At 35.9% G+C, this 22152-nt stretch overlaps 2 protein-coding genes across 2 annotated transcripts; both read left to right on the plus strand.

Moving 5' to 3' along the window:
* Nucleotides 1-4212: 4212 nt before the first annotated feature.
* LOC149026227 (histidine-containing phosphotransfer protein 1-like) lies at nt 4213-8814 on the plus strand. The gene is made up of 6 exons (XM_089143272.1): nt 4213-4532; nt 4909-5039; nt 5131-5199; nt 5858-5929; nt 6880-6952; nt 8386-8814. The coding sequence occupies exons 1-6, from the start codon at nt 4476-4478 to the stop codon at nt 8425-8427; spliced, it is 444 nt and encodes a 147-aa protein (XP_088999398.1). The 5' UTR covers nt 4213-4475; the 3' UTR covers nt 8428-8814.
* Nucleotides 8815-11622: 2808 nt separating this feature from the next.
* Nucleotides 11623-21827, plus strand: LOC149026228 (ras-related protein RIC2). Its single transcript, XM_089146494.1, has 2 exons — nt 11623-12085; nt 20848-21827. Exons 1-2 carry the CDS (start codon nt 11865-11867, stop codon nt 21281-21283), a joined length of 657 nt encoding a protein of 218 aa, XP_089002620.1. The 5' UTR covers nt 11623-11864; the 3' UTR covers nt 21284-21827.
* The last annotated feature ends 325 nt before the right edge of the window (nt 21828-22152 follow it).

Below are 22152 nucleotides of genomic sequence, written 5' to 3' on the forward strand. Positions count from 1 at the left end.
AAAATTAAAACAACAATATAAAAAAAACACACACATAATTCAACCCTAGGAAGTTATACGCAAACCAAAATTTTATTTAGCAAGAGATGTTTTTAAGTTTTTTTTTGTTTTATTTTAATTAAGAAATGCAAACCAATGGTAGTTTTTACCTTACTAGACATTATATTCATAATATAAAATTAAATAATAAAAATTGAAGAATAAATAAAGAAACAGATAATATAAGATCAAATAAAAAATTAGAAAAATATGAACGATAAATGAATTGAGAAAGAACACCTAATTGTGGAGAGGATTTTTTTTTTTCTAGTTTTTCCTTAACCCACACTTATAAAAAGAGAAGATAATAAATAGGAAGAAGAAGAAAAAAGAAAGGAATAAATAGGAAAAAAAAGGAGAGAAGAGAGAGTAAATAGCGATTGAAGAGTTAAATAAGAATGACATTTTGAATACCTAATAAGATTTTTTTTCAAAAATTCTCTTTAACCCAAATTTATAGAAAGAAAAAATAATAAATAAGAAAAAAATATGAAAGAGAAGAGGGAGGAGAATAAATAGGGATTGAAGAGTTAATTTTTAATTATAAATGACATTTATACCATTATTTTACCTTTTAAAAATTGTTTTTAATATGGGGGACAATATAGTGATATTTTTACATGTGGGAAGAGAAAAAAAATGAAAAAAAAAGTAATTAATATAAAAATTGAAAAAAATTAAGGAATTAATAAAAATAGACCGAAATTGCTTCAGTCATGCGCAAGCAAGATTTTGGTCCGACCTTCAATCTCGATTGAGATTTCAATCCAATGGACTGAAGTGTTTTATGTGACGGTCTTGCCCTCACCTGTGATGCCACAATCCATTTTGAACAAAAAAAAATGCTTCCACCCGCAACAAAAAGCCCAGCCCATTAAACCACGTGGTTACACAAGCCCACATTCCAAAACTGATCCTTGGTGGTGGGACCTTTGAGAGGTAGGGTGAGAGGAGTCCGGATCAGCTACCCATCGAGGGAGCACAGACGGCTTTACCACCCTAAATACAGGGAACTCAGGGGTTGGGTGATGGGAAATTTTTTTTTTTTAATTTTATTATTTTTTACCCGTGGGTTCCACCGGATTTGTGATAGTAAAGCCGTCGGAGAGCACATAGTGTTCCCCTAACGAGGTGATGGGGGTGATGGTCCGAATTCGGGTGAGAGCTAGCTAACACGAATATGTGGGCTTCGTATATAGTTTTCTTCTTCGACATTAAATAAAATAAAATTCTTTCATCTCATTGTCTTCAATCAAACAAAATTTCTCTATAAAGGTGTCTAGAAGAATTCTACCAGTTTAGGATGGTAGGCCAGGGGCTGCATAACAATGTTTCTATTTGTTGTTTGTGTATTTTCACTTTTTTTCTTCTTCCAACATTTAGAGCAAAAACAGCCCAAAACATATATATTTAATCAAATTTATTATTTGTTTTTTTTGCTTTCTAATTTTGAAATAAATTTACATTTTAGTACGGTTTTAAGCTCACTTTACAAAATTAGTAATTTTTTTTTTAAATAAGCATCCTTAAAAAGACGAAGAGATATTTTTGTCACTTTAACATTAAAACATAATTTTCTATTTTAAAATCTTAAAAATCTATACTTACTTGTTTTATTTTTTTGTTTTTGTTATGATATTATTTTTGGGTCAATTCAAATCAGTAAAATGGTAAAAATCCTCTTAATGGAGAAATTGTAGGTTCGATTCTTGTAGATAGCGTTTCCTTCTTGAGGATGTAATAAAGGTGCGCACTAGCTGGCCCGGATGAACTCAACTTGAAAAAAAAATTCTTGTATAACTGTACATGATTTCGAACATCTAAAAATAATATTAAAAAACAATAAAAATGCAGAGAAAAAAAAATTCACTTAAAACAATAAATGAAATAGAAACTTTATCATATAATCACCCCTTATCATGGAACACATGTTTTTTATTTGTCCTCACTTTTTAATTTGTTTACTTTTCTTACTATTATCCTGTTTCACATGCCTCTCATACTTTTAATTATTTCATCACTTGCAAATGACGATTTTCAGGAAGAAAAAAGAACACACAAAACCATATCACCTGATAAAATGATCGCTTCCACCCCCATTAAAGACAAAAAAAAGCTTCGTTTCCATGATTGCTTGCATTGGTTTGGTCGTTATAGTTCCATGCATGCTTCTTACTTAGAAAACAATTTTTACACATTTACATACAGGAGAATAATGAGATAACGTACTCCAAGAATCTTATTTGTTGTCTTGCGATAACCCCATTCCTTATCGTGAAAGATTTTTCATAAAGCCTGTAACTCCAGGATTGATGAGTTAGACTTTGAAGTTTTGTAGTCATTTGATAAATTGAAAACAGTAGACGAGATCACCCAGAAGCAAAGTTTTCAAAGTTCATGGTTCATATTATTGCTTTCTTGACCAAAGGATGGCTCTCATGGAGACAGTGATCATATCAAACATAAAAGTTAGAGATACGGTAGCAGACAACATCAAATAAGGTCTCACGGTCTCACCTACACTCTACACTGCCCCATCTTGACATATCTTTTCCACCTTTCGACTTCCCAATGGCTGCATCAAATGCTTTTCATAAGTCTTTCTCCTTTCAATCAAAGTACCAAACAAAAATCCAAATCACCCTTTCAAGCTGTGGTTGGTAATGTAGGAATTCATTCTATAACAATTCACAACAAGAATATATGATCGATAGTATTCGAGTTTCAGTAAAGTTTTACAAGTACATGGTGATGGTGAGGTGAGAGGCATCTTCTATTGTTTGTTGGCTTTCATTTCTTCTATTCGCATTTAAAATCTTGCTGAAAAAGCCTTAGGTCTTTTAAGGACTAAATTAAACCACAAGTACACGATCAAGATATGTTTCTAATGAACTTAAACTGTATTGTATGTTGATTCCTTCTCACACACTTTCCTCGGCCTATTCCCCTTCTATAGGAGGAACCCACAAGAGTCCGGATCATCTCCCCAGACAAGAAGCACTCTGCGCTCTCCGATGACTGTTGACCACAAAATATAAGGAGCTCACAGGATTAAGGTGATGGGTTTTTATTTTTTTTACTTGTGGCCCCACATAATTTGTGGTTGTAAGGCCGTCGAAGGAGATAATCCGTACTCAACCCAAAATGGCATTGTGGGGGCCCTTTCGCGTTAATGATTTGAATAATATAACATGATCCCAGTGTAAATGGGGTACTACACACCTCATCTATTGGTGGCAAATTCAAAAATAGAAAATTATAGCATGGATTAGATCGTAAACAAATTACAGACATGCATGCATGCACACTGAACACAAATAAAGTTTTGCATAACTGAAATTCCATAAATAGTTCCATTCTTAAGGCAATATATTTACGACATATAAATGTTATTAACGTTGATAAATGACAATCAATACATGTCAAAAACATCTTGGATGTTCTTTAGTTGTCGTCTTATGTTAGATCTCCTCTATTGCCTTGGATTGCCTAAACATCATGACAAATTTTTTATTTTTTTTGTTTGAAAAACTACTTACAAATACAATTAACTCAAGTCAAAACAAATCTAATATGGTGACATATTATTCCATATATCTAGACAATTGTTAGTTGTTCTCGTTGACAAGATCTATATTGATATTGATATCAAGTTCATGCATTATTATATTAAAAATGTTTCAAAGAATCCTAAAAAAGTTTTCAACCCATAAAAGTAGTAATCAGATTAGATGCTTAAAAATCATTTGTTTAATTTAATTTCTTATCCTTGAAGCTTTTTAAGGTTTGACCTCCATTATATTAATGTTTAACTTCTTATTTATACAGATACACTCTATGGTGAATTGACAGTCTTGACCCTCTACAATCTACATTATGAGGAATTAGTCCTTTCCAAATGACAAAATTAGAAACTGTTTAAGGTGCCATTAGTGGCATTCTCGTTATTAAATGTGAATAGTGGGGGCCTCAGAATAACTCACAACCAATCATTTTCAAAATCCAACGAACCTGATGACTCAGCTGGACCAACCGGGTCAAAGTCAAAAGTGTCAAGCTCACTGCAAACAGTATGATGGCATGCCGGTTGAACCGGATTATTGCTAAATTGGCCCGACCAAAAAGATCGATTTAATAACCATCATTTGAAAAAAAAAGGGGGAGAGGGAGAGAGGGAGTGGTGGTGAGGTGAGGAGATGATGGTGTCGAAAACCCCAAAATCTTTCGAGAATCAAAACTTTTGGTAGTTCTTAAATACTCGGAAAACAAAAACGAATTTTTCCTTAAAAAGAAATAAATTTGTCTTCTGTAGTTGTCCTCAAATTTGCGACTATAAATCAACCAATTCCCACTGCATTTTTGTTCATCTTCTCCTTCAGGCATCGCTCTTTTGCTCTTTCATTTTCTTTTCAGCTTTGTTTGGAGTGTTTCAGAAAATGGCTGAGCGTTGCAGGCAAGTGCTCAAGAGTTTCGTGCAGTCCATGTATGATGAGGTAACCAATTTCGGTCTGTCTGGAGCTTATCCTAGAAAATATCTACCCATATTCTTCATTTTTCTCTGGCATTCTGTAGTTCTATTGTTTACAGATTTGAAGTTTTTTTCTTCAGGGTAATGGGTTTGTTACTCTGTGTCTTCCACCCCTTTTGTTTTCTCGAGTTCCTTCTTTAGCAATCACGGGCATTGCATGTTTTCTTTTTAGCAAATTATTATTTTTATTTAATTGGGGGTTCAATTCTAAGTGGGCTGTTGCTTAAGCTTCTATGATGCAAGTGTTGAAATTTATTATATGTGTTCTTTGATTTTTGAGGTTGTTCTCATTTTTTTTGGGCTTCATTTGTTGGTGATGCTTGTCATGTTGTGTAATGCAGGGAATATTGGACCTTCAATTTGCTCAACTTCAAGCATTGCAGGATGAAACCAATCCTTCCTTTGTAACTGAAGTGATCAAGTTGTTCCTCCAGGATGCTGGAAAGATCATTGTGGAACTGCATAGATCTTTGTACTTTCCCTGCTTACATCTTTTAGTAGTGTTTGACTCTAACTAACTGGTTTTATTAATTAAGTTTTGTTTGTGATTAATCCATTGGAAGGAATGCACGGGTGGTTGATTTCCAAGCGATGGACTCATATGTACACCAGCTCAAAGGGAGCAGCTCAAGGTAATATTTGCAAGTGAGCTTGGATGGTATCTTTTTCAAGTCAAAATAAATAATAAAATGTATGAGGAATTCTTAAAAGCTGTATGAGTCTTTCTTTAGTGTGTCCTGCATCTGACTTACAGAGGGTTTGACTATTAATTTTTTTTTCAGAATATGTTCATTGATCTCTCTTTAATGTTCAGATGAAAAAATGATAACAGGCACTTTGGTATGTATGCCACATGAATATTGTAGGAAGGAAAGAGAAAGTTGAAGATGCTGATTATCTGTCACTGTAATTTGCTAGTCACATTCTAAGAACCCTCTGGCGTTCAGTGTTTTGGTGCCTTTTTTCTCTAAAGCCATTGATGATTCAGTGGAAATTATTGACATGTCAATTTCTGGTTTTCAACTTAAAAAGTTGGCAAATTCTTATTTATTTAATACTTGGTACAAATAGTACAGAAGAGCACTCCCAAGTAGCATTGTGAACCTTTTGCCATATTTTTAATCAAATTAAAGCAGTCTACTAATTAGATGCCTGAAAACATCTGATTGATTCATTCTGGGTTTGAATTTTTTAGTTCAATCTGAACAAGAGAAAGTTGGTCTTACGTATCCTATCATTATCATTATTATAAACTCTATTTTTCTTTGTGTTCTATATTTGGTGATACAGTATCGGGGCTCAGCTCATCAAGGAAGCCTGCACTGACTTTCGCCAGGCTTCTGATGCCAATTATACAGAGGGGTAAGAAGTTCCTATTTACTCAGTTTTGAATGTTCTTTTCTCTAATACTCTATGGAGTTTTTCACCTATAAGTGGGTTAGATATTCCAAAAGCAGGGGGCCACAGAAAGCAACTTCGGAGTAGGCAAAAGGAGGCGAGCAGGGACAGGCAGTTATACACAAAACGGGAGAAGGGCCAGGGCCCCCGCGCAGTAGAAAGGGTCATCAAGAATACAGGGGCGAGATCAGCGCGCATTGCCCTCGTAAGCCAATGTTGGAGACAGAACTCCAATAGCTTGTTTCACCTACCCGAGAACGATACGGCAGAAATAAAGGGTGTATGCCCCTCAAACGCATCTTCGGTTGTCCCAGGTGGTGACATTGTTCGCTCGCCGGGTTGCTGAAAATTGTTCTGAACTATTGGAGGAAAGACTATGATGCTCCCTTATAACAGGATGACACTTCCACCTCAAGAAAACTATCTCAATTGTGGCTTCCAGCAGATTGTGACTCAAAGTGTTAAGCAACTGAGCCAGCTCAAATAGCACACTTATGCTAACATGTCTTCCTTATCTATTAGTCTCTCTAGGACTTAAATGGTGACCCTCTAAATGTGCCTAACAGCACAAGCCAACAAATTAGCTTGAGTGGGATGTTTTGTTATTCAAAAAATTAAACTAAAAATGTCCTTTATTCTATTTTAAAATTTAACCTGATACTAGAAACTGCCTGATCATAAATAATGTGGTCTCTTTGCATGCTTATGCCTATTTCTTTTGGGGCATAAATAACATGGCATCCTGGGTTAACTTGCCTGGACCCAATGATGGAGGCCCCATGATGCATATGAGCCCATGTGAGGAAACTCCCTTGCAGTGGTGGTCAAGATTCTTCTATATTTTCTTTGTCATGATGACAGAACATCAGGGGATTCTCCCACTAATATCTTTCTTTTATGGGTTATACTTTCAGGTGTATCCGAGCTCTCAATAAGATCAATAATGAATACCAGCGTTTGCGAGGCAAATTCCAGACTATAATTCAGGTAATACAATAATTTGCATTCTTTAGCTTTTCTGGACTTCTAATTTTAGTGAAAATATGAACAATCTGAAAGTTTCCTCTTTTTCCTACCCCCTGTTCTCCACCTTTGCTCTTGTTTGATTGATAACACTTTTTATCTACTTTTGGCAAAGTTCTTTAAAGAGAAAATATAAATTACCAAAAGAATAGGACTTGATTTTGGACAGATAACCAATGAATCATATGTCTAGTTACGTACAGTGGTTACAGTAGCAAGGATGTGATCCATCCAGCCAAACCATTTCAACATGTCCACATTGGGCATTGATGCTAATATTGAGTCGGTGAGACAACTAATACTTTTTGGGGATGTCAAGCATGGGAAATACATGATAATGAATTGATGATCATTTAAATGGATTAAGATTTAGGACTAGAGGTTGCCCAGGTAGGACCTGTTAAGAAGCTTGCATTTCTCTCAGCCATTTTGGTCCTTTGCTCAACTGCTTTGCTGTAAATTCTGAGCTTGCCTTAAGTTATTTATCTGAATGTAGCTCAGTGCATAACTCTATGGTGCTTTTTATTTCTTTCTGGTTTATCTATTTATCAGAAACTTTTCAGCACTGACAATGAATAGATATATAGTAGGTGATCTTTGATGCGAGGAGAAGGTTTTATAAATCAGAAAGATCTAATGGGAAAAACTTTAGGCAGAGTTTGAGATTCTATTCAAATGGTACTTCACTAATAAAACTGAAGAAAATTAGATTAAATTAGTATTCATTACTTTTTATACCAAACTCTGCCCTTTTTATTTTGGATTGTGATTAGTTTTTTGTTTTACATTTAACTGCATGAGTCCCATGGCCCAAAGTCATTACTTCAATTCAGCCACAAAGTCTTGTGGCTTCTAGCCTAACCATTTGAGTTCATTTTCTCTGGTCATGTTTTGCTAAACCAGTAATTCAATTCCATATCTTATGATGGCACCAAATCATTGAAAGGACATGGTAACTTGACATGTATTTTAATTATTGTTATTTTTAGGACAGAATTTGAACCATCCATGCCTGTAGAGAACCAAATCTGTCTTGAGTTTTTCTCATCATCCACAAAATTGAACATGGTTGTGGCCCATCATAGGCATAGGAAAATTGGCTTGTTCGTAAGCCAACTGGGAAGGATTTTGAGTTTTAAATCCATGACTTCATTTTTTATATGGTCCAAAGGTGAAGCTTTCTGCTACTTTGTTGCCTGTGAGATGAGTTACAGATCCAAAATACTGGTATTATTGTGTTAGGAATTGGTTTATCAAGGAACTTCCTTGATCCTTTGACATCTTAACTTTTTCAAGAACAATTTCAGTGGGGGCTGTCTAAAGTTTTAGTCAAGTAGTTATTTAAATTAGATTGACCTTTGCTTTTTCTAACATTCTTATTTTTCTGGACTCTGCAGTTGGAGGAAACAATACTTTCGTGCAGTGGTCGAGGGCGGTAGGACCAAACTGGTGGTGTTCCTTTGCATAATCCCCATATTTATCAGTGAAGTACTAGAGAACCAGGTCACTGGTCGTTTCTCTAAGGTTATATGCTTATTATGATGTAAATAATTAATTTCAAGAACTGATACCTTAATGACCTCTCAAGTAATTTAGATGGCATTTGTATATTTGGGCAAAGGAAGCTGGTTTCTATGAACCTTCTTATTATTTATATAGTGGGAAAAGCCTGTAGATTGATAGGACAAGCATGTTCTATTGCACAGGCTATTATGATAAGAACAGGTAACCAAGAGTTTCTTTTGTCCTTTTTTTTTTGTTTCTCTAATTTTATTTGGGTTTCTTTCTGGCTTCCTTATGAAATGATCTTACTGCCTTCTTAATGTGATTCCTTTCCTCTATATCAAACTGAACTTGGATTCTTTTTCTTCCACACTGAATATGCTTTAGATGCTCTTTTCTTTCCACTACTAAATGGAATCTGGTTCAGAAAGTTGTAGTCATCTAAGGATTAAAAATTAGAGTGCTTCAGTGTAAGCCATGACTCCCTGAGTGGAATCAGAATCATGTGAGAATGGGCTGCAAGCATCGCTGGCATATTTTAATTAGCAGAGAAGGTTCCAATCTCAAGAAACATTTTTTATTTCTGGTGAACCTCCAGAAACATTAATTGTTTACTGTATTGACTAAAGCACTAAATGTTTCTCTAATCTTTTTTTATATTCCTACTTTGTTTTTTCCTGATTCCTAGTGATACGGGTTGTGTTTGAATTGATGAAAGCACTAGTTGTTAATGTCTTTGAATATATGATCTCTCTGTCTCTCTTCTCTTCAATTTCCAGGTAACACTCATGATTTGTTTCTTTAGATCCCTTCCCTTGTATTCACGCCTTTAAAGTTAAAATCTTATAGGATGACCACTTTAGGTGCCTAAGCATCTGCTTTTGGCTGGCTTTGTCTCACACAGTCTTAAAGAGAAACAAAAGAATGCAAGTGAAACATGTTATCTGGTGGAGAAACAGAAAAGAGAGAAGCATCTTCTTTTGTCAATACCATTGTCAACATAACCCTTAACCTAAAAATTTTTGGTTCCATAACACTGAGTTCTTAAAATCTTGTTAGTTCCATCTGGATTCAAATTCAAGAATTGTGGTCCTTGAATGAGTACAAGCTGTGGACTTTTGCTTGTCTTATCAGAAGAACATTGAATTCATCTGAGTGGAGATTGGACCTGATAAACATTCTCTCCTGCAAAAAGACAGCTCCATCAAATGTTAATGAAGTAGTATTTGCGAAATTGCTTCAATTGTGCATGACAGTCAAGCAAAAATTTTGGACCGTCGGATTGAAATCTTGACCAAGATGTGCCGCATGACGGTTTTGCGCATTAAATGCGGAGGACCGAAGCAAGGTCCTAGTCTTTAATATTAGAAAATTGCAGTCTTACTTTACTAAGTGTATTTTTTTCTTTTAATCCTGTAAGTGATAATTGTGTAGTTGATCTGCTGGATTGGAAGATCTCAGCTGTTACGGGAAGGATGATTTGGCCAAATTCTTTCCTTGGCTTGAGGACTTGTACAAGTTTGCAGCCTTGGGTTCTTCCTACTTTTATCAATAAAAGTTCAATTACCCTAAAAAAGATAAAAGGAATGAACACAATCTGTAGAGAAACTTCAGCATTTTTCTCCGGAAGAGGGTGTTGGTGGGGCCAAAAGATCATACTCTTTGCTCCCCACCCGTGCCTACTCGTGAGAATGGGAGTTTAATATTTAAATGAACATAATTCATACAAAACCTCGTAAACATCTGGGCAATTTCCATCTTATATTAGGGTGATGTGGTAATTTTATTTTGTGAAAGATAAACAGTTGTATGTGGAAAAAACTTGAATGTTGAAGGATTTAGAACACTGATTGGAACACCATGAAGAGAGAAAGCTTTGTTGTTTACTAATTGAGTAAACGGGTCATTCTTTTGTAATTGAAATAGTTGTTCATGACTAGATTTCTATAAAAGAGCTGAAATTGCATACAAAAATTGTCAAGAATGAGACAATGTTGATAGCTTTAAATTTCAAATTTCAAATATGTACTTTTCAGTGTGAGAGTTCCCTTAGTCATGTGTCATGCGTTAGCAATCTATAATTTTCCATTACTTAACAAAAAGAAAAAGAAAAAAAAAATCTATATTCTTCTTGTTTTTTTCTTTATAAAGATTACATTTTATCATTTTAATATCCTGACACAAGTCAACTGAAGCAAACGCCAGACCAAAGGAAGATTGTCCTCTCTTTTACGATATCTCTATTCCAAAATGAAAATGGCCTCTTTCAAATAATTTTAAATTGCAATTCACAAGCTAAATCATTTAAGCTAACTACTTATATTTCTCATAAAAAAATTAACAGGTCAATCAAATAAATACCTCCATATCCTTTGCTTTTGCCACGTGTCCAGAACCAAGATTTGAACACTGTGGTCCATGACAGGTCTAAAGCTTAGCTTATCCTTTGGATAGTGGGCTCTTCAATACACTTAAATAATTTGGAAAAAAAAGTTTGGCTTAACACTAAAATATGACTCTTGAACCGGTTATCTTATTTGAGACCATTAAAGAACCAAAGTTAGACCGTTTCATTTTTTAAATCTTAGGGTATATATAAAATATTGAAAATTTCGATTCAGATCACCTCTCTTGAAGGTTTTGACCATAAATATAATGGTAGAGCCCACTAAATGAATATTAAAAATAAAAAAAATAAAAATCACTTGAATTCCACCCCAAATTCTGTAGTTAAAACCCATCAATATCGGCTCAAAAAATCCATGACATTAGATAGAAAACATTAATTTCTATCTATCAAAAGAAGATAAAAAATGAACCGAGCTGAACCGCGGTTCAACCAAATCGAATCACCCTATAATTGGTTTGACCACCGCTTTCTTATTTCGACAAAGAAATTTTCGGAAGGTACATCGCCGCAATGGTTATTTTACACGTCACCCACTCGTTACCAGGGAAAACTCTTCTCGGGTTAATCTATACGCCTGAAATTACCAAAAGAACCCTGATAAAAGTACTAACAGAACCTTCTATCCTCTTATTTCACGCTCTTGCCACTGCCTCCGTTGGAGTGGCTTTCATGTCAATTTACAAGTTGCATTTCCCTTGATAGATGTGCTTTGAAAAACATCCTCCTCTTTCGCATCATTTTTCGATTTCGAATCTAGCCAAGCCGACAGTCATCTTTAATTTCTCTCTCTCGTGGAAAAAGGCAAAACATTTTCCTTTTCCAGTCGAAATTTCTCTGGAGTTCTCAAGCTTTATTTGAAGGAATTAAGCTCAAATCTCCCTCCTCGATTTCCTTATTTTCTCGGTAGATTTGCAGAGAAAGTGTTGCTAGTAGAAGAAGAAGAAGTAAAAGAGGAGGTAATCGATGGCTGGCTATAGAGCTGAAGACGATTATGATTATCTCTTTAAGGTTGTTTTGATCGGTGATTCTGGAGTAGGGAAGTCCAATTTGCTTTCGAGATTCACCAGGAACGAGTTCAGTCTCGAGTCGAAGTCTACGATCGGTGTGGAGTTTGCGACCAGGAGTTTGAATGTTGATGGAAAGGTCATCAAAGCTCAGATTTGGGACACTGCAGGCCAAGAAAGGTATTTTTCCCCCGGTGGAGTTCAGGTTCTTTGATCCCGTTATATGCTTGATTTCTTTGTCGGATGTGTACTACTGATTCATCTGTACTGAGTTTAGTAGTTCAGTAGGAACGAGGAAGCTGAGTAGATGTGTTTTTAAGTTCAGTAGGAATGGGGAAGTTGAATAGATTACAGAAATTGGTTTGATTGCTGGAGATCTAGACCCTGGAGTACGCTATATTTTTGGTGGAACCTATTTTGTTCTACAGATTTTTATGTTTTTTGGTCGGGGATAAAATTTTGACCTTTCAGATTGCCTTCTCTTTAGCTAGATTAGGTTTAGATTTATTTCGATCTGTATATGATATTCGTCAACTCTTGTTGTCTTGTTGATCTTTTGTGCTTGATAGAAGAAGGAATATGTTCAATGCGTCGAACATCGTTAATTTTTCTCGTAGGCTTCTACATGTTAGACTCTTACTGGGAAGACTAGGTTGTGTGTCGCTACTCGCTAAGACTGCACTTGTTGTGTTTACTTCGTTATGCTTCGATAGAGATAGTAAGTACCACGTTTGAGGGGTCACCATTGTTTATTTATGACGCGCGTCTTCTCCATCTTCTGAGTATGGGATGCGTGGACCTTGTATGTTGCTGCTTCTTTGCCTTTTCAACCTTGACATTCGAAGAAAGTACAACATTGATGTGATTTTTAAACTTTTTGTCTGCTTCTATATCTGACTGGCTGTTTTCTGTTTTGTGTTGCATTTCCTGAGAGCAAAAATAACAAAGAGAGTCTGGATGTCAAATTTCTCTTGTTTCTTTCATTAGGAATCATATAAATGTTAAAACTAATATCCTTTCTCTTCTCTGTCTCGGTGTCATATGTTTTCCTTAATGGATGTATCCTAGTACATTCAGGGATTCTATATATGGCTTAAGGCTCTGTCCGGTTGCAAGTATAAATATGAATTTTCAAGATTGTCTAACCTACTTAAGACTCTTGCCGTAGTTGATAAATGTATTTTGCGTATGTTACCATTATTTTCCTTCTGAAATCAGAATTATTTGATTGTGAGGTAAAGTGCATCCTAAAACTGGATTTGGGATGTTTTAGAGTTAGAAAATCAATCATGTAGGTAATGATGTAAGTTTATATTTCTTTTTATATGATTTCACTTCCCTTCCCTTTATTTTCATCGAAACTAGTTGAGGCCTAGATGACTTATCTGCTTTATGATTTTATTGATCCTCACACATATTCTGTTTTATGCAGTATCTAAGGTTGAGAGGTACTTAATACCTTATTAATGTGTCTGTTGGTCAAAGTAGTGCCATAATAAATCAACAGTCATGGTTAAACTTACAGAAACTTATAGGAAACCTATCCCTAGATTCTCTTTGTGATTAGTTAAATAGGGTTTGTGTCAAAACCCTTTGAGGTAAAGTCACCTATGGAATCATTTCATCTGGGACCCCATTTCCTACAACTATCAAGGGATTCAGTCCTAACTATAATTGGAGAAGTTTATTTTGTTGTTTGAAGGGTTATGTCTTGTCATGTAAATGTAGAATGGAGACTCCTCTATCTCGTTGCATTTAACCATTTTGGATAGGGCTTTCTTGTTTAGGCTCCTTTTGTGATGCTGCAATCTACTATCTGTTTGGATGTTCTGTTCATGAGTCTTCTTCAAAACATTTCATGCTTTTCATAATTCATTTTTCTTAGAAGTTCTTTCTTCTTCTTATTCTCTCCTTTGTGCCTTCTCTTCTGTCTGCTTATTTGTGTGCTATAAACAAGAAAGAAAAACTTCCTGTCTGATTCTTCAACATTGCATGCCTGACCCTTATCTTCTTTCTTGTATCACTTACACTTGGAAAAAGACATCTTCTCTGTGACTGTAGTCTGTCTTTTCATGCATGAATTTTCTCTTATTTTGTTTCTTCTGGGTGCCTCTTAGATTTTTTGGTACCCACATACTATTTTGTTTCTGTTGGTTGCTTCACTTGCTCTAATACATTACAACATATTCATGCCACACCCTACTTAAGTTTGGTCAACATTGCCTTTCTCACCCTGAAAAGCTATGTGTGGTACCAATATCTTTTACATGTTGTCTCTAAGCACTCAATGTGGAAGCACCTTTTTTTTTAATAATTTTTTAATATGTTATTTTATTTTATTATTGTTATATTTTTTCTGTGTGGATGAATGAATAATATATTAAAACAAACAAGAACCAAATGTACAAGGCCAGAGGGGGGGGGGCACCACAGCTCAGGGGGCTATGGGAGCTATTAAAATAGAAATATCAGGTAACAACAATGAAATATTGATGGACAGATTTGTTAAACACTTTTTACTCTGATTTACTTCTATTACACTGGGTTGTTCCTATACCTATTTGGGTTTTGTAAGAAATTGCCTGTCATTTAATATTCTTCTTCAAGCTGAACAAACTATCTGAGGCTATTTTCATGTGGAAAGGATGTGTGTGTGTGTGTGTGTGTGTGTGTGTGTGTATATATATATATATATATATCCTCTGATCCAGAATTGAGCAAGTAGTTAGATTGAATAGCTGGCATGTGCTGGGGTTTAAATGGAGATAATGGGAGGGTTCAAGAAGTTGCGCCCAAACAGGTCGACTGGGTAAGGGAAATACCAGCCACTGTTTTCACGGTATCTAAATGACACTAGTCATTGGAGGAGGCCAAAATCAACAATTAAGTTAGAAGGGAGGTCTGAGACCATGGTGGTAATTAGAGTTTTGATTCCTGGAGTAGTCAAAAGGGCTTCAAACAAATTCAATGAACCCCACCTTCTCACATTACACAACAATTAAGTTTTATGGATGTCTCTGGGTGGACAAGCATTTTTGTAGGCTGCTAGGCTCAATCTTTTGCCATTGCATACAGTAAAGTTATATGTAACATCAAACTAACTAATTGTCCATGTATATGAATGTGGATAGGACATTTTAAGGGAATGATCTATAATGAGTCTTATGTTCCCCAAAAAAAAGAAAAAAAATTGTTGTATGGGATGGATGAAATTGTGGAAATGTTTGTAACAAATGTATTGGTAAATCCTGAGTTTAAAAATGTTTGTTTAAGCCTTAAGAGTGGATGGATAAATTGTGGAAAGGACAGGAACCCTCTAGCCATCTACTCTGTTGGCAGAATTGTCATGGAACCTTCTAGGGTCGCTTATGCCATCAACAGACTTGGTTAGTACAACCAAATCAGTTCCAATTAATGCCAATTCCTGTAGCTATTTTAGAATTGTCAATGCATGCGGCTTGATACCCCCATCTTTTCTTTTAGTCGTTAAATTGCAGAAAGTCATTGGAACTTCAGAGTCTTCTTTCTGGAAGGTGAGTTAAGAGTCCTAGTCCGACAATCCAATTCAGCAGCGATAGATAGGGGCATAGGGCAAAAATTGATTGAGCAATTCAAGGACTTTATTAGTTGACTAGCAGGCATAAGATATATAAAGTTGAGGAACATCAGTAACAACAGTTAAGTGAGGAACTGAGGGTAGAGAGACAGATCTAGAAGCAGTCCCCAAAATAGAAAAGCAGTAAGCAAGTATAACCTTAGAAGGATGTGCTGTCTTTTAAGGTGAAGATATAATGTAAACTCACCGGCGGTTTGAGTAGATGTCCTTGAATCAATTATCTAGGTAGCTGATGAAGTGGTAGAGAGTAAAGCAAATAATTTTGTTTCTGCTAGGGCGGCAGTAGAAGATGAAGCACCAGTGGAAGGCTAAAGATTTTTGTCAAAGCTTATGTACTTGATTGTAATCTTTGCAAATTTAGAACTGTATAGGTGGAGCTATAGATAAGAGTGCAATATTGGTGTTGCCAGAAGACATGTTTTTAGAATTACCAATAGAAATTTATTGGCTGATTGCGGGGCCTAATCTCTTTTGCCTAACAAATATTGATGAGTGTTATTAAACTTGGCACAAGAGCACTTTTTTGACAGGTTAATCACTCTACTGTCCTCATGTACTAGGACAACCATGGCATTGTCCTCCACATGAGACAAGTGCTTCCCATAGAACACGGCCAACAATAAATGCAAAATAGTCTTCGGAGGTGGTATGATGGGGGAGGTGGAATAATATGCTGATGATGCCCAAATTTCATTGAGTATATGCATCTTCTACTCAGCAAGCAGCTCACTTTTAACAGTTCAATATCAAGCCATAAACTTGGCAACATAAAACTTTTCCTGCTGAGCAAGTTGTAACTAGTCAGGTCTATCATATAACTCATAAACCTTGGATATATTTTCTTGGAAGAAAGATTTGCTTCAAATCATCCCTCACTCTTTGCTGTTGGGTGGAACATCAGCTTAGCTGCAATACCTTGATTTATGTTGTTCCATTACCAGCTAAGGTAGGTATCAAACTCAAGATTCCTTTCCTTAAGATTTAATATCAGTAAGATCTTGGAACCAGCTGGAACAGGATTGGATGATTAAAGGTACTTCAACTTCGCCCTTGCATTTATGTAAGGCTTGACTATGCATATTAGTAATTTCCAACTGCATTGAGCTTTATAATGGTGATCTGGGTATTGACATTGTCTGTGGTAGATTTGGTATGCGTCAACATGCAGGTAGTAAGACCAGCAACCATGGAAATCAATTCTGAGAAGTGAAAACAGAAGCATTTATGATTCCAAATACCACACTCCAGAGGTGTCTGGCCCAAGGAAAAAATTTGACCGAAATTTCGGTCGAAACATATGATTTTTTTTGAAATTTTGACCATAGGTTTCGGGCCTTATATGACGTCCATTTCATCTGATTTCTTGCTTCTTTCCTATTTAAAGCATAATAAACGCAATGGAACTAGTATTTTGCAAAAAAAAAAATCATTGAAAATTTATCATTCAAGTATACTAACAAATGACTGGTTCCAATAAGTACAAAGTGTATTGCATACAGACATAGAATCATCAATAGACATGAATTGTTTGATACAATGGTTACATATACAACAAGTCAACAAAATAAAATGACCAATTAGATCAAGTGATGGTGTCTCACATATATTAAGTTGAAGCTCATATATCATATATACATAAAATAAAAATACATAATTTAGAAAATAATTATTAAAATTAGAAAATAAAAAAATGGTAGCAAATAATAAAAAAATAAGTTTAACAAAACACAATCATAGATTATAGTCCTATGCTAAACATATATTAATTTCAAGGCAATACAAGATCATTTAAGGCATGAACAAAACAAAAATAAAAAAATGGGTAGTTTGGAACTGTTGGGTGTGGCTCATACTTTGCATTCTATTGCTACCGGCATTTCCTTTGTAGTTGTTGTGGCTTGGGTGTTTGGAGGCAAAAGATGAGCAAAAGAGGTGTTTGAAGGCAAACGAGTCATGGAAATTATGTGAAAATGGTATAGAAATCAACAAAAACTGTGGAAAAATAAGTTGGAATGTTGAAATGGTTGAAATTTCGGTCGAGATGGCCGAAATTCGGTTAAAACCTCCGAAATGGTTGAAATCTCCGAAAAGTTTTGGTTGAAACTTGTAACTTTTCTGAAATAATTGGAATTTCGTTCAGTTTTAAAAAATGCAGGCATTTCGGTCAAAATTTCGACAATTTCAACCGAAATTTCTTCTATGGTCTGGCCAACACGAATCCAGGTTTGAAGTACCTGTTACAATAGAGTATTAAACCCCTTATAAAATCATTGTGATCTACCAGATGAATCCAGTTAATTTCAGAATCAGCAGTTCTGAAACATCTCTAGAAAACATAGTATTGCGGGGAAATAAACCTGTCTGCAATTCACAAAAAAGAGAAGCCCATATTGGCTTCAACCTGTTATAGAGAGCTTTTACTAGGTGTTTAACATAACTCCAATGTCCTTTTAAAGGCAGTAAACTGAACCCCAAAAATATGATCTTTAGATAATACCGGGGACTAATTGAATGATCTGCTTGAAAAGGTACCTAAAACAGGGTATCATTTTGAGTATGCGTGTGCAGCAATCATATAGGAATAACAAACCTCATCTTTCAGGAAGTGAGATAAAGCCTGAAATTTTAAGATGATCTGCTTGGAAGATAAAGTGAAAGGATCTTATATTCCTTCATAAGCTGAAATCCAGAACTGCTTCAAGTCTTAATGTGAAGATAACTGCAACCAATCAACTGATTGCTTCATGTAAACCCAAGAGAAATCCTAATTACAGAAAGAAATAGGAAGTACTAACACTCTTAACTTGAAACACTTGGCCAATTCCATAGTATAAAGGGCCAGGAGCACCCTTGGACTGCTAACTGATAAATATGTATTCTTTTTAACACCTGACTTTTGCAGCAAGATCTATAAGTCTTCTTAAGAAAAATAATTTCAAACATTAAATATTTGTGGAGACCTTTGTTTCATGTTCTGGATATGTTGCTGGATCCTGGCTGATTCCAGGTTGACTTGTATCAGATTCCAGAATTTTAAACTTTATTCCTGAATTAGGTACTCACAAAGAACTGGATGTTCTTTAGGACGGAGTCCTATATTGGTATTTTCAACAGCCAGCGCAATGGGTTGGAATCACCAATGGATACATTCTCTGTGGCTGTGTCCAAGCCATTGCTGTTCATTGGGCACACAAATTTGTAGAAGTGCAATTTATAAGTTGTTGCTATCAGTTATGTCTCTAGTATGTAATAATGGGGTTACCTGCATCCGCCAGTTCGCTGATTGATGTGGATTGTAGAATGCTTAGAGGGTTGACTCCATGTCTTTCTATATTGGATATAAATGCTCTTGCTGTCTCCTAGCTATTGCTGTTCATTGTCTCAGGTTTAATGGGGGCAAACATGCTTACTGGAAGTGCAGTTTATAAGTTGTAGTTATCAATTATGTCTATAGTATGTAGCAATGAGGTTACCTGCATCCGCCATGATGCTGATTGATGCGGATTGTCCACTGAAAGCCTTCAAGGATAAGTTGAGTGTAGAATGATGAGAGGGTTGACACCATGCGTCTCTATCTTGGATATAATGCTCTTTGCATATGATAAGTTCCTGTCATTGAATTTTTCTTAAACCATTAGTCTGCCATGAGTTAAGACCATAGGTTAGCTAAATTGGTACTTTGCTAGCAATAAAAATTCAAGGAAGGTGAGGTAGATTGAAGTCCATATAGGTTCTTTGGAGCTTGTTAACAAGAACATGGGAACAGTCACACAGGTGCTGGTGGAGAGCATGAGCCATGAGAAATGCTCAAAGTTTAATTGAGAAGCAAGAATGCTTCTTTCTATGTTGTTTGACATTTTTCTTTTGGGAAATGAATTTTCTTAGTTACTTAGATTAATTTAGAATCCATTGTATGTAGCCTTACACTATGGAAACATATAATCATCAAAATATGTTCACAACAACATCATTTCCCTTTTGTGATAATTATAGCTGTGGTTAGTGATGAATAGCAGCCATTCAATTACAAGCCTTACTTTCTTTCTTTTCTTTTTTTTTTTTTTTTTTTTTTTTTTTTTTTTTGGGGGGGGGGGGTGTTCTTTGGTGACTGAATGATTGAATGTTTACCATCTTATTTTCTGCTTATTAGTGGTAAGGAGCAAAAAAAATCTGTCACCTGCTTCTCCTACAGTATGAAATAATATAGACGAATTGTCTCTTGTTTCTCCTACAATATAGAATAATATATAGAGAGAGGCACAGGCAGAGATAGCGGATGGACACTTCACCTTGTTACCTTGTATTTATAAGTTGAAAATCACTTATCTTGGTTTTAAATGTGATGTGATATGTGTTCTTATGGTTTAACCAATTTTGAAGTTGGTGGAAATGGTGAGAAGGAAAAGAAGGGTAAAAAGGTTCCATTTGCCATGACCCCTTTTTTGTATTTATCAAATCCTATATAATTATTAGTAATTCCGTTATCTTGTTCCATTGAGTGTATGGCTGTCAACAGTTAAGAGTAGGGTTAGGTAATGAGCTCTCCAAGAGGTAGAGATAGGTTAATTCATCTACACATTACGTTACCTGATGGATAAATGGTCATGGTTGATGAAATAACTTAGTTTCCAAATGTAGGTTTGTTGACAACTACTGATCGATGTCTTGGCAAGGTGAAATGACAAGGAATTGACCAACCACCTTAACTATGCAGATATTGCAGTGAAGCATTACAAACTAACTTTCATGCATTTTAGTCTTCTTTACTTCTCTTATACTTTGGCATGTATTTTATGTTTCTCTTCCATAATTTGCAGGGAACTTTGTGCCCACAGTGATTCCGGTAATCTAGTTCTGATCGTCATCCCCCATCCCTTTTATTAAGTAGAATGCATTGTCAGAACTGCTTTTGAATCCTTGGTTCAAACTCTTCGTCTCACTTTCACTTCGGTTACTGCATGTATAACAACACATGGTGGATTGAAATTTTACTTGCCCCGAATGCGTTTTTTTAGATTTTAGGCATACTTTGTTTGATTTTAAGTTTATTACTTTGTATTGCTAAGTATCCCTATTCCTTTATCATGGCAACAAATATTTCTGGGGCTTGCTACAAGTTTGCAATTGTTAATACTGAGAAATCTAGTCACTGGATCTCTGGGGGAAAATCGGGGACAAGAAAAACACAGGAAGCAGAATGCATAAATATGCAACTGGTTTTTTGGTGTACTTGCAGAAGTCTTTTGCTTTAGCTTTTGTTCACAACTTGAAGGTTAGCTTACAGGTTCAATGGCTTTGCTGAAATTTGGATATACTGACATTTCAGGTACCGGGCCATCACAAGTGCTTACTACCGAGGAGCAGTCGGTGCATTGCTCGTGTATGATGTGACACGGCATGCAACATTTGAGAACTGTGAGCGATGGTTGAAGGAGTTGAGGGATCACACAGACCCTAACATCGTTGTAATGCTTATTGGTAACAAGAGTGACCTCCGTCATCTTGTGGCTGTCTCTACTGATGATGGAAAATCCTTTGCTGAGAGGGAATCTCTCTACTTCATGGAGACATCTGCCCTGGAAGCAACAAATGTGGACAATGCATTTGCTGAGGTCCTTACCCAGATCTACCGTATTGTGAGCAAGAAAGCAGTGGAAACTGGTGACGATGGAGCTGCTTCTTCTGTTCCCACCAAAGGTGAAAAGATAAATGTCAAAGATGATGTTTCATCGTTGAAGAGAATTGGTTGCTGTTCGAACTGACACTAGGTGTTCTAAGTATGTGTGTCAAGGAGGATCTGGCAGTATGTCCGTGCTGCATCTGTTCCTTGTGTATGATTTTCTGAGTGATGCTGAACCAGGGAAGCAGGGGAGGAATTGTTTTAATCTTCATTACTTGCATTTTATTTGCTGTGATTTACTAGACAAAGCCTGTATTAGGGTAGGATTTTAAATGTATTGCTTCGACTTGGATCAAGGATGGTGGTTCAAAATTGCAAACATCCTGTTTAGATGGATTCATGTACTGACATCTCCAATAGTTATTGCTTTACTACGAGGTGTGTCGGCCTAAATCTTAGCTAGAAGCATTGAAGCAGGAAGTCACGTATGTTATTAAATCCAGGTGCATTGTTTGACAAGCTGACCCGTGGATTTGAGACTTGAGAGTGTGGTTTGAGAAATCCTTTCTAGGTTGGCCGATTTCTGGCCGACACTGTGTGGACGACTTGGTGCTGACGAGGTCTATAATGGAAGTGAAAAAACTCAAATTTCTCCTAGGGATATATGGGTTGGTTTGTTGCAAGTGGTTCTAATCGGATCTGTATTGGAAACAAACTTGGCAGTCTTGCCGATGGTAATTTTTATTTTTAATTTTTTTGATTTATTTTGGTTATGTTAAGTTTAAAATCTTCATATGAAGAGCTAAGGGCATTCATAGTGAGTCGGGATCAGCTCCCTGTCGGGGGGCACTCGACGGCTTACCAACCACAAAAACAGTGGGGCCCCACGGGTGAAAAATACTTTTTGAAAAAAATAAATAAAAAAAAAATCATATTTTTACTTGTAGGCTCCACTGTGTTTTTGTGGTTAGGAAGCCGTTGGAGAGCAATTTGTGCTCTCCCCGTTGTGCT

This window comes from Hakea prostrata, chromosome 2, assembly GCF_041222555.1.
Source record: "Hakea prostrata isolate BN-2017 chromosome 2, UWA_Hpros_2, whole genome shotgun sequence".
Classification (NCBI taxonomy): Eukaryota; Viridiplantae; Streptophyta; class Magnoliopsida; order Proteales; family Proteaceae; genus Hakea; species Hakea prostrata.

Excerpts from the sequence above, each read along its gene's own strand:
- LOC149026227 (XM_089143272.1), top strand. The coding sequence starts at position 4,476 with ATGGCTGAGCGTTGCAGGCAAGTGCTCAAGAGTTTCGTGCAGTCCATG. Across the intron at positions 5,930-6,879 it reads GATGCCAATTATACAGAGGG|GTGTATCCGAGCTCTCAATA; the intron begins GTAAGAAGTTCC and ends TTATACTTTCAG. Across the intron at positions 6,953-8,385 it reads AATTCCAGACTATAATTCAG|TTGGAGGAAACAATACTTTC; the intron begins GTAATACAATAA and ends TGGACTCTGCAG.
- LOC149026228 (XM_089146494.1), top strand. The coding sequence starts at position 11,865 with ATGGCTGGCTATAGAGCTGAAGACGATTATGATTATCTCTTTAAGGTT. Across the intron at positions 12,086-20,847 it reads GACACTGCAGGCCAAGAAAG|GTACCGGGCCATCACAAGTG; the intron begins GTATTTTTCCCC and ends CTGACATTTCAG.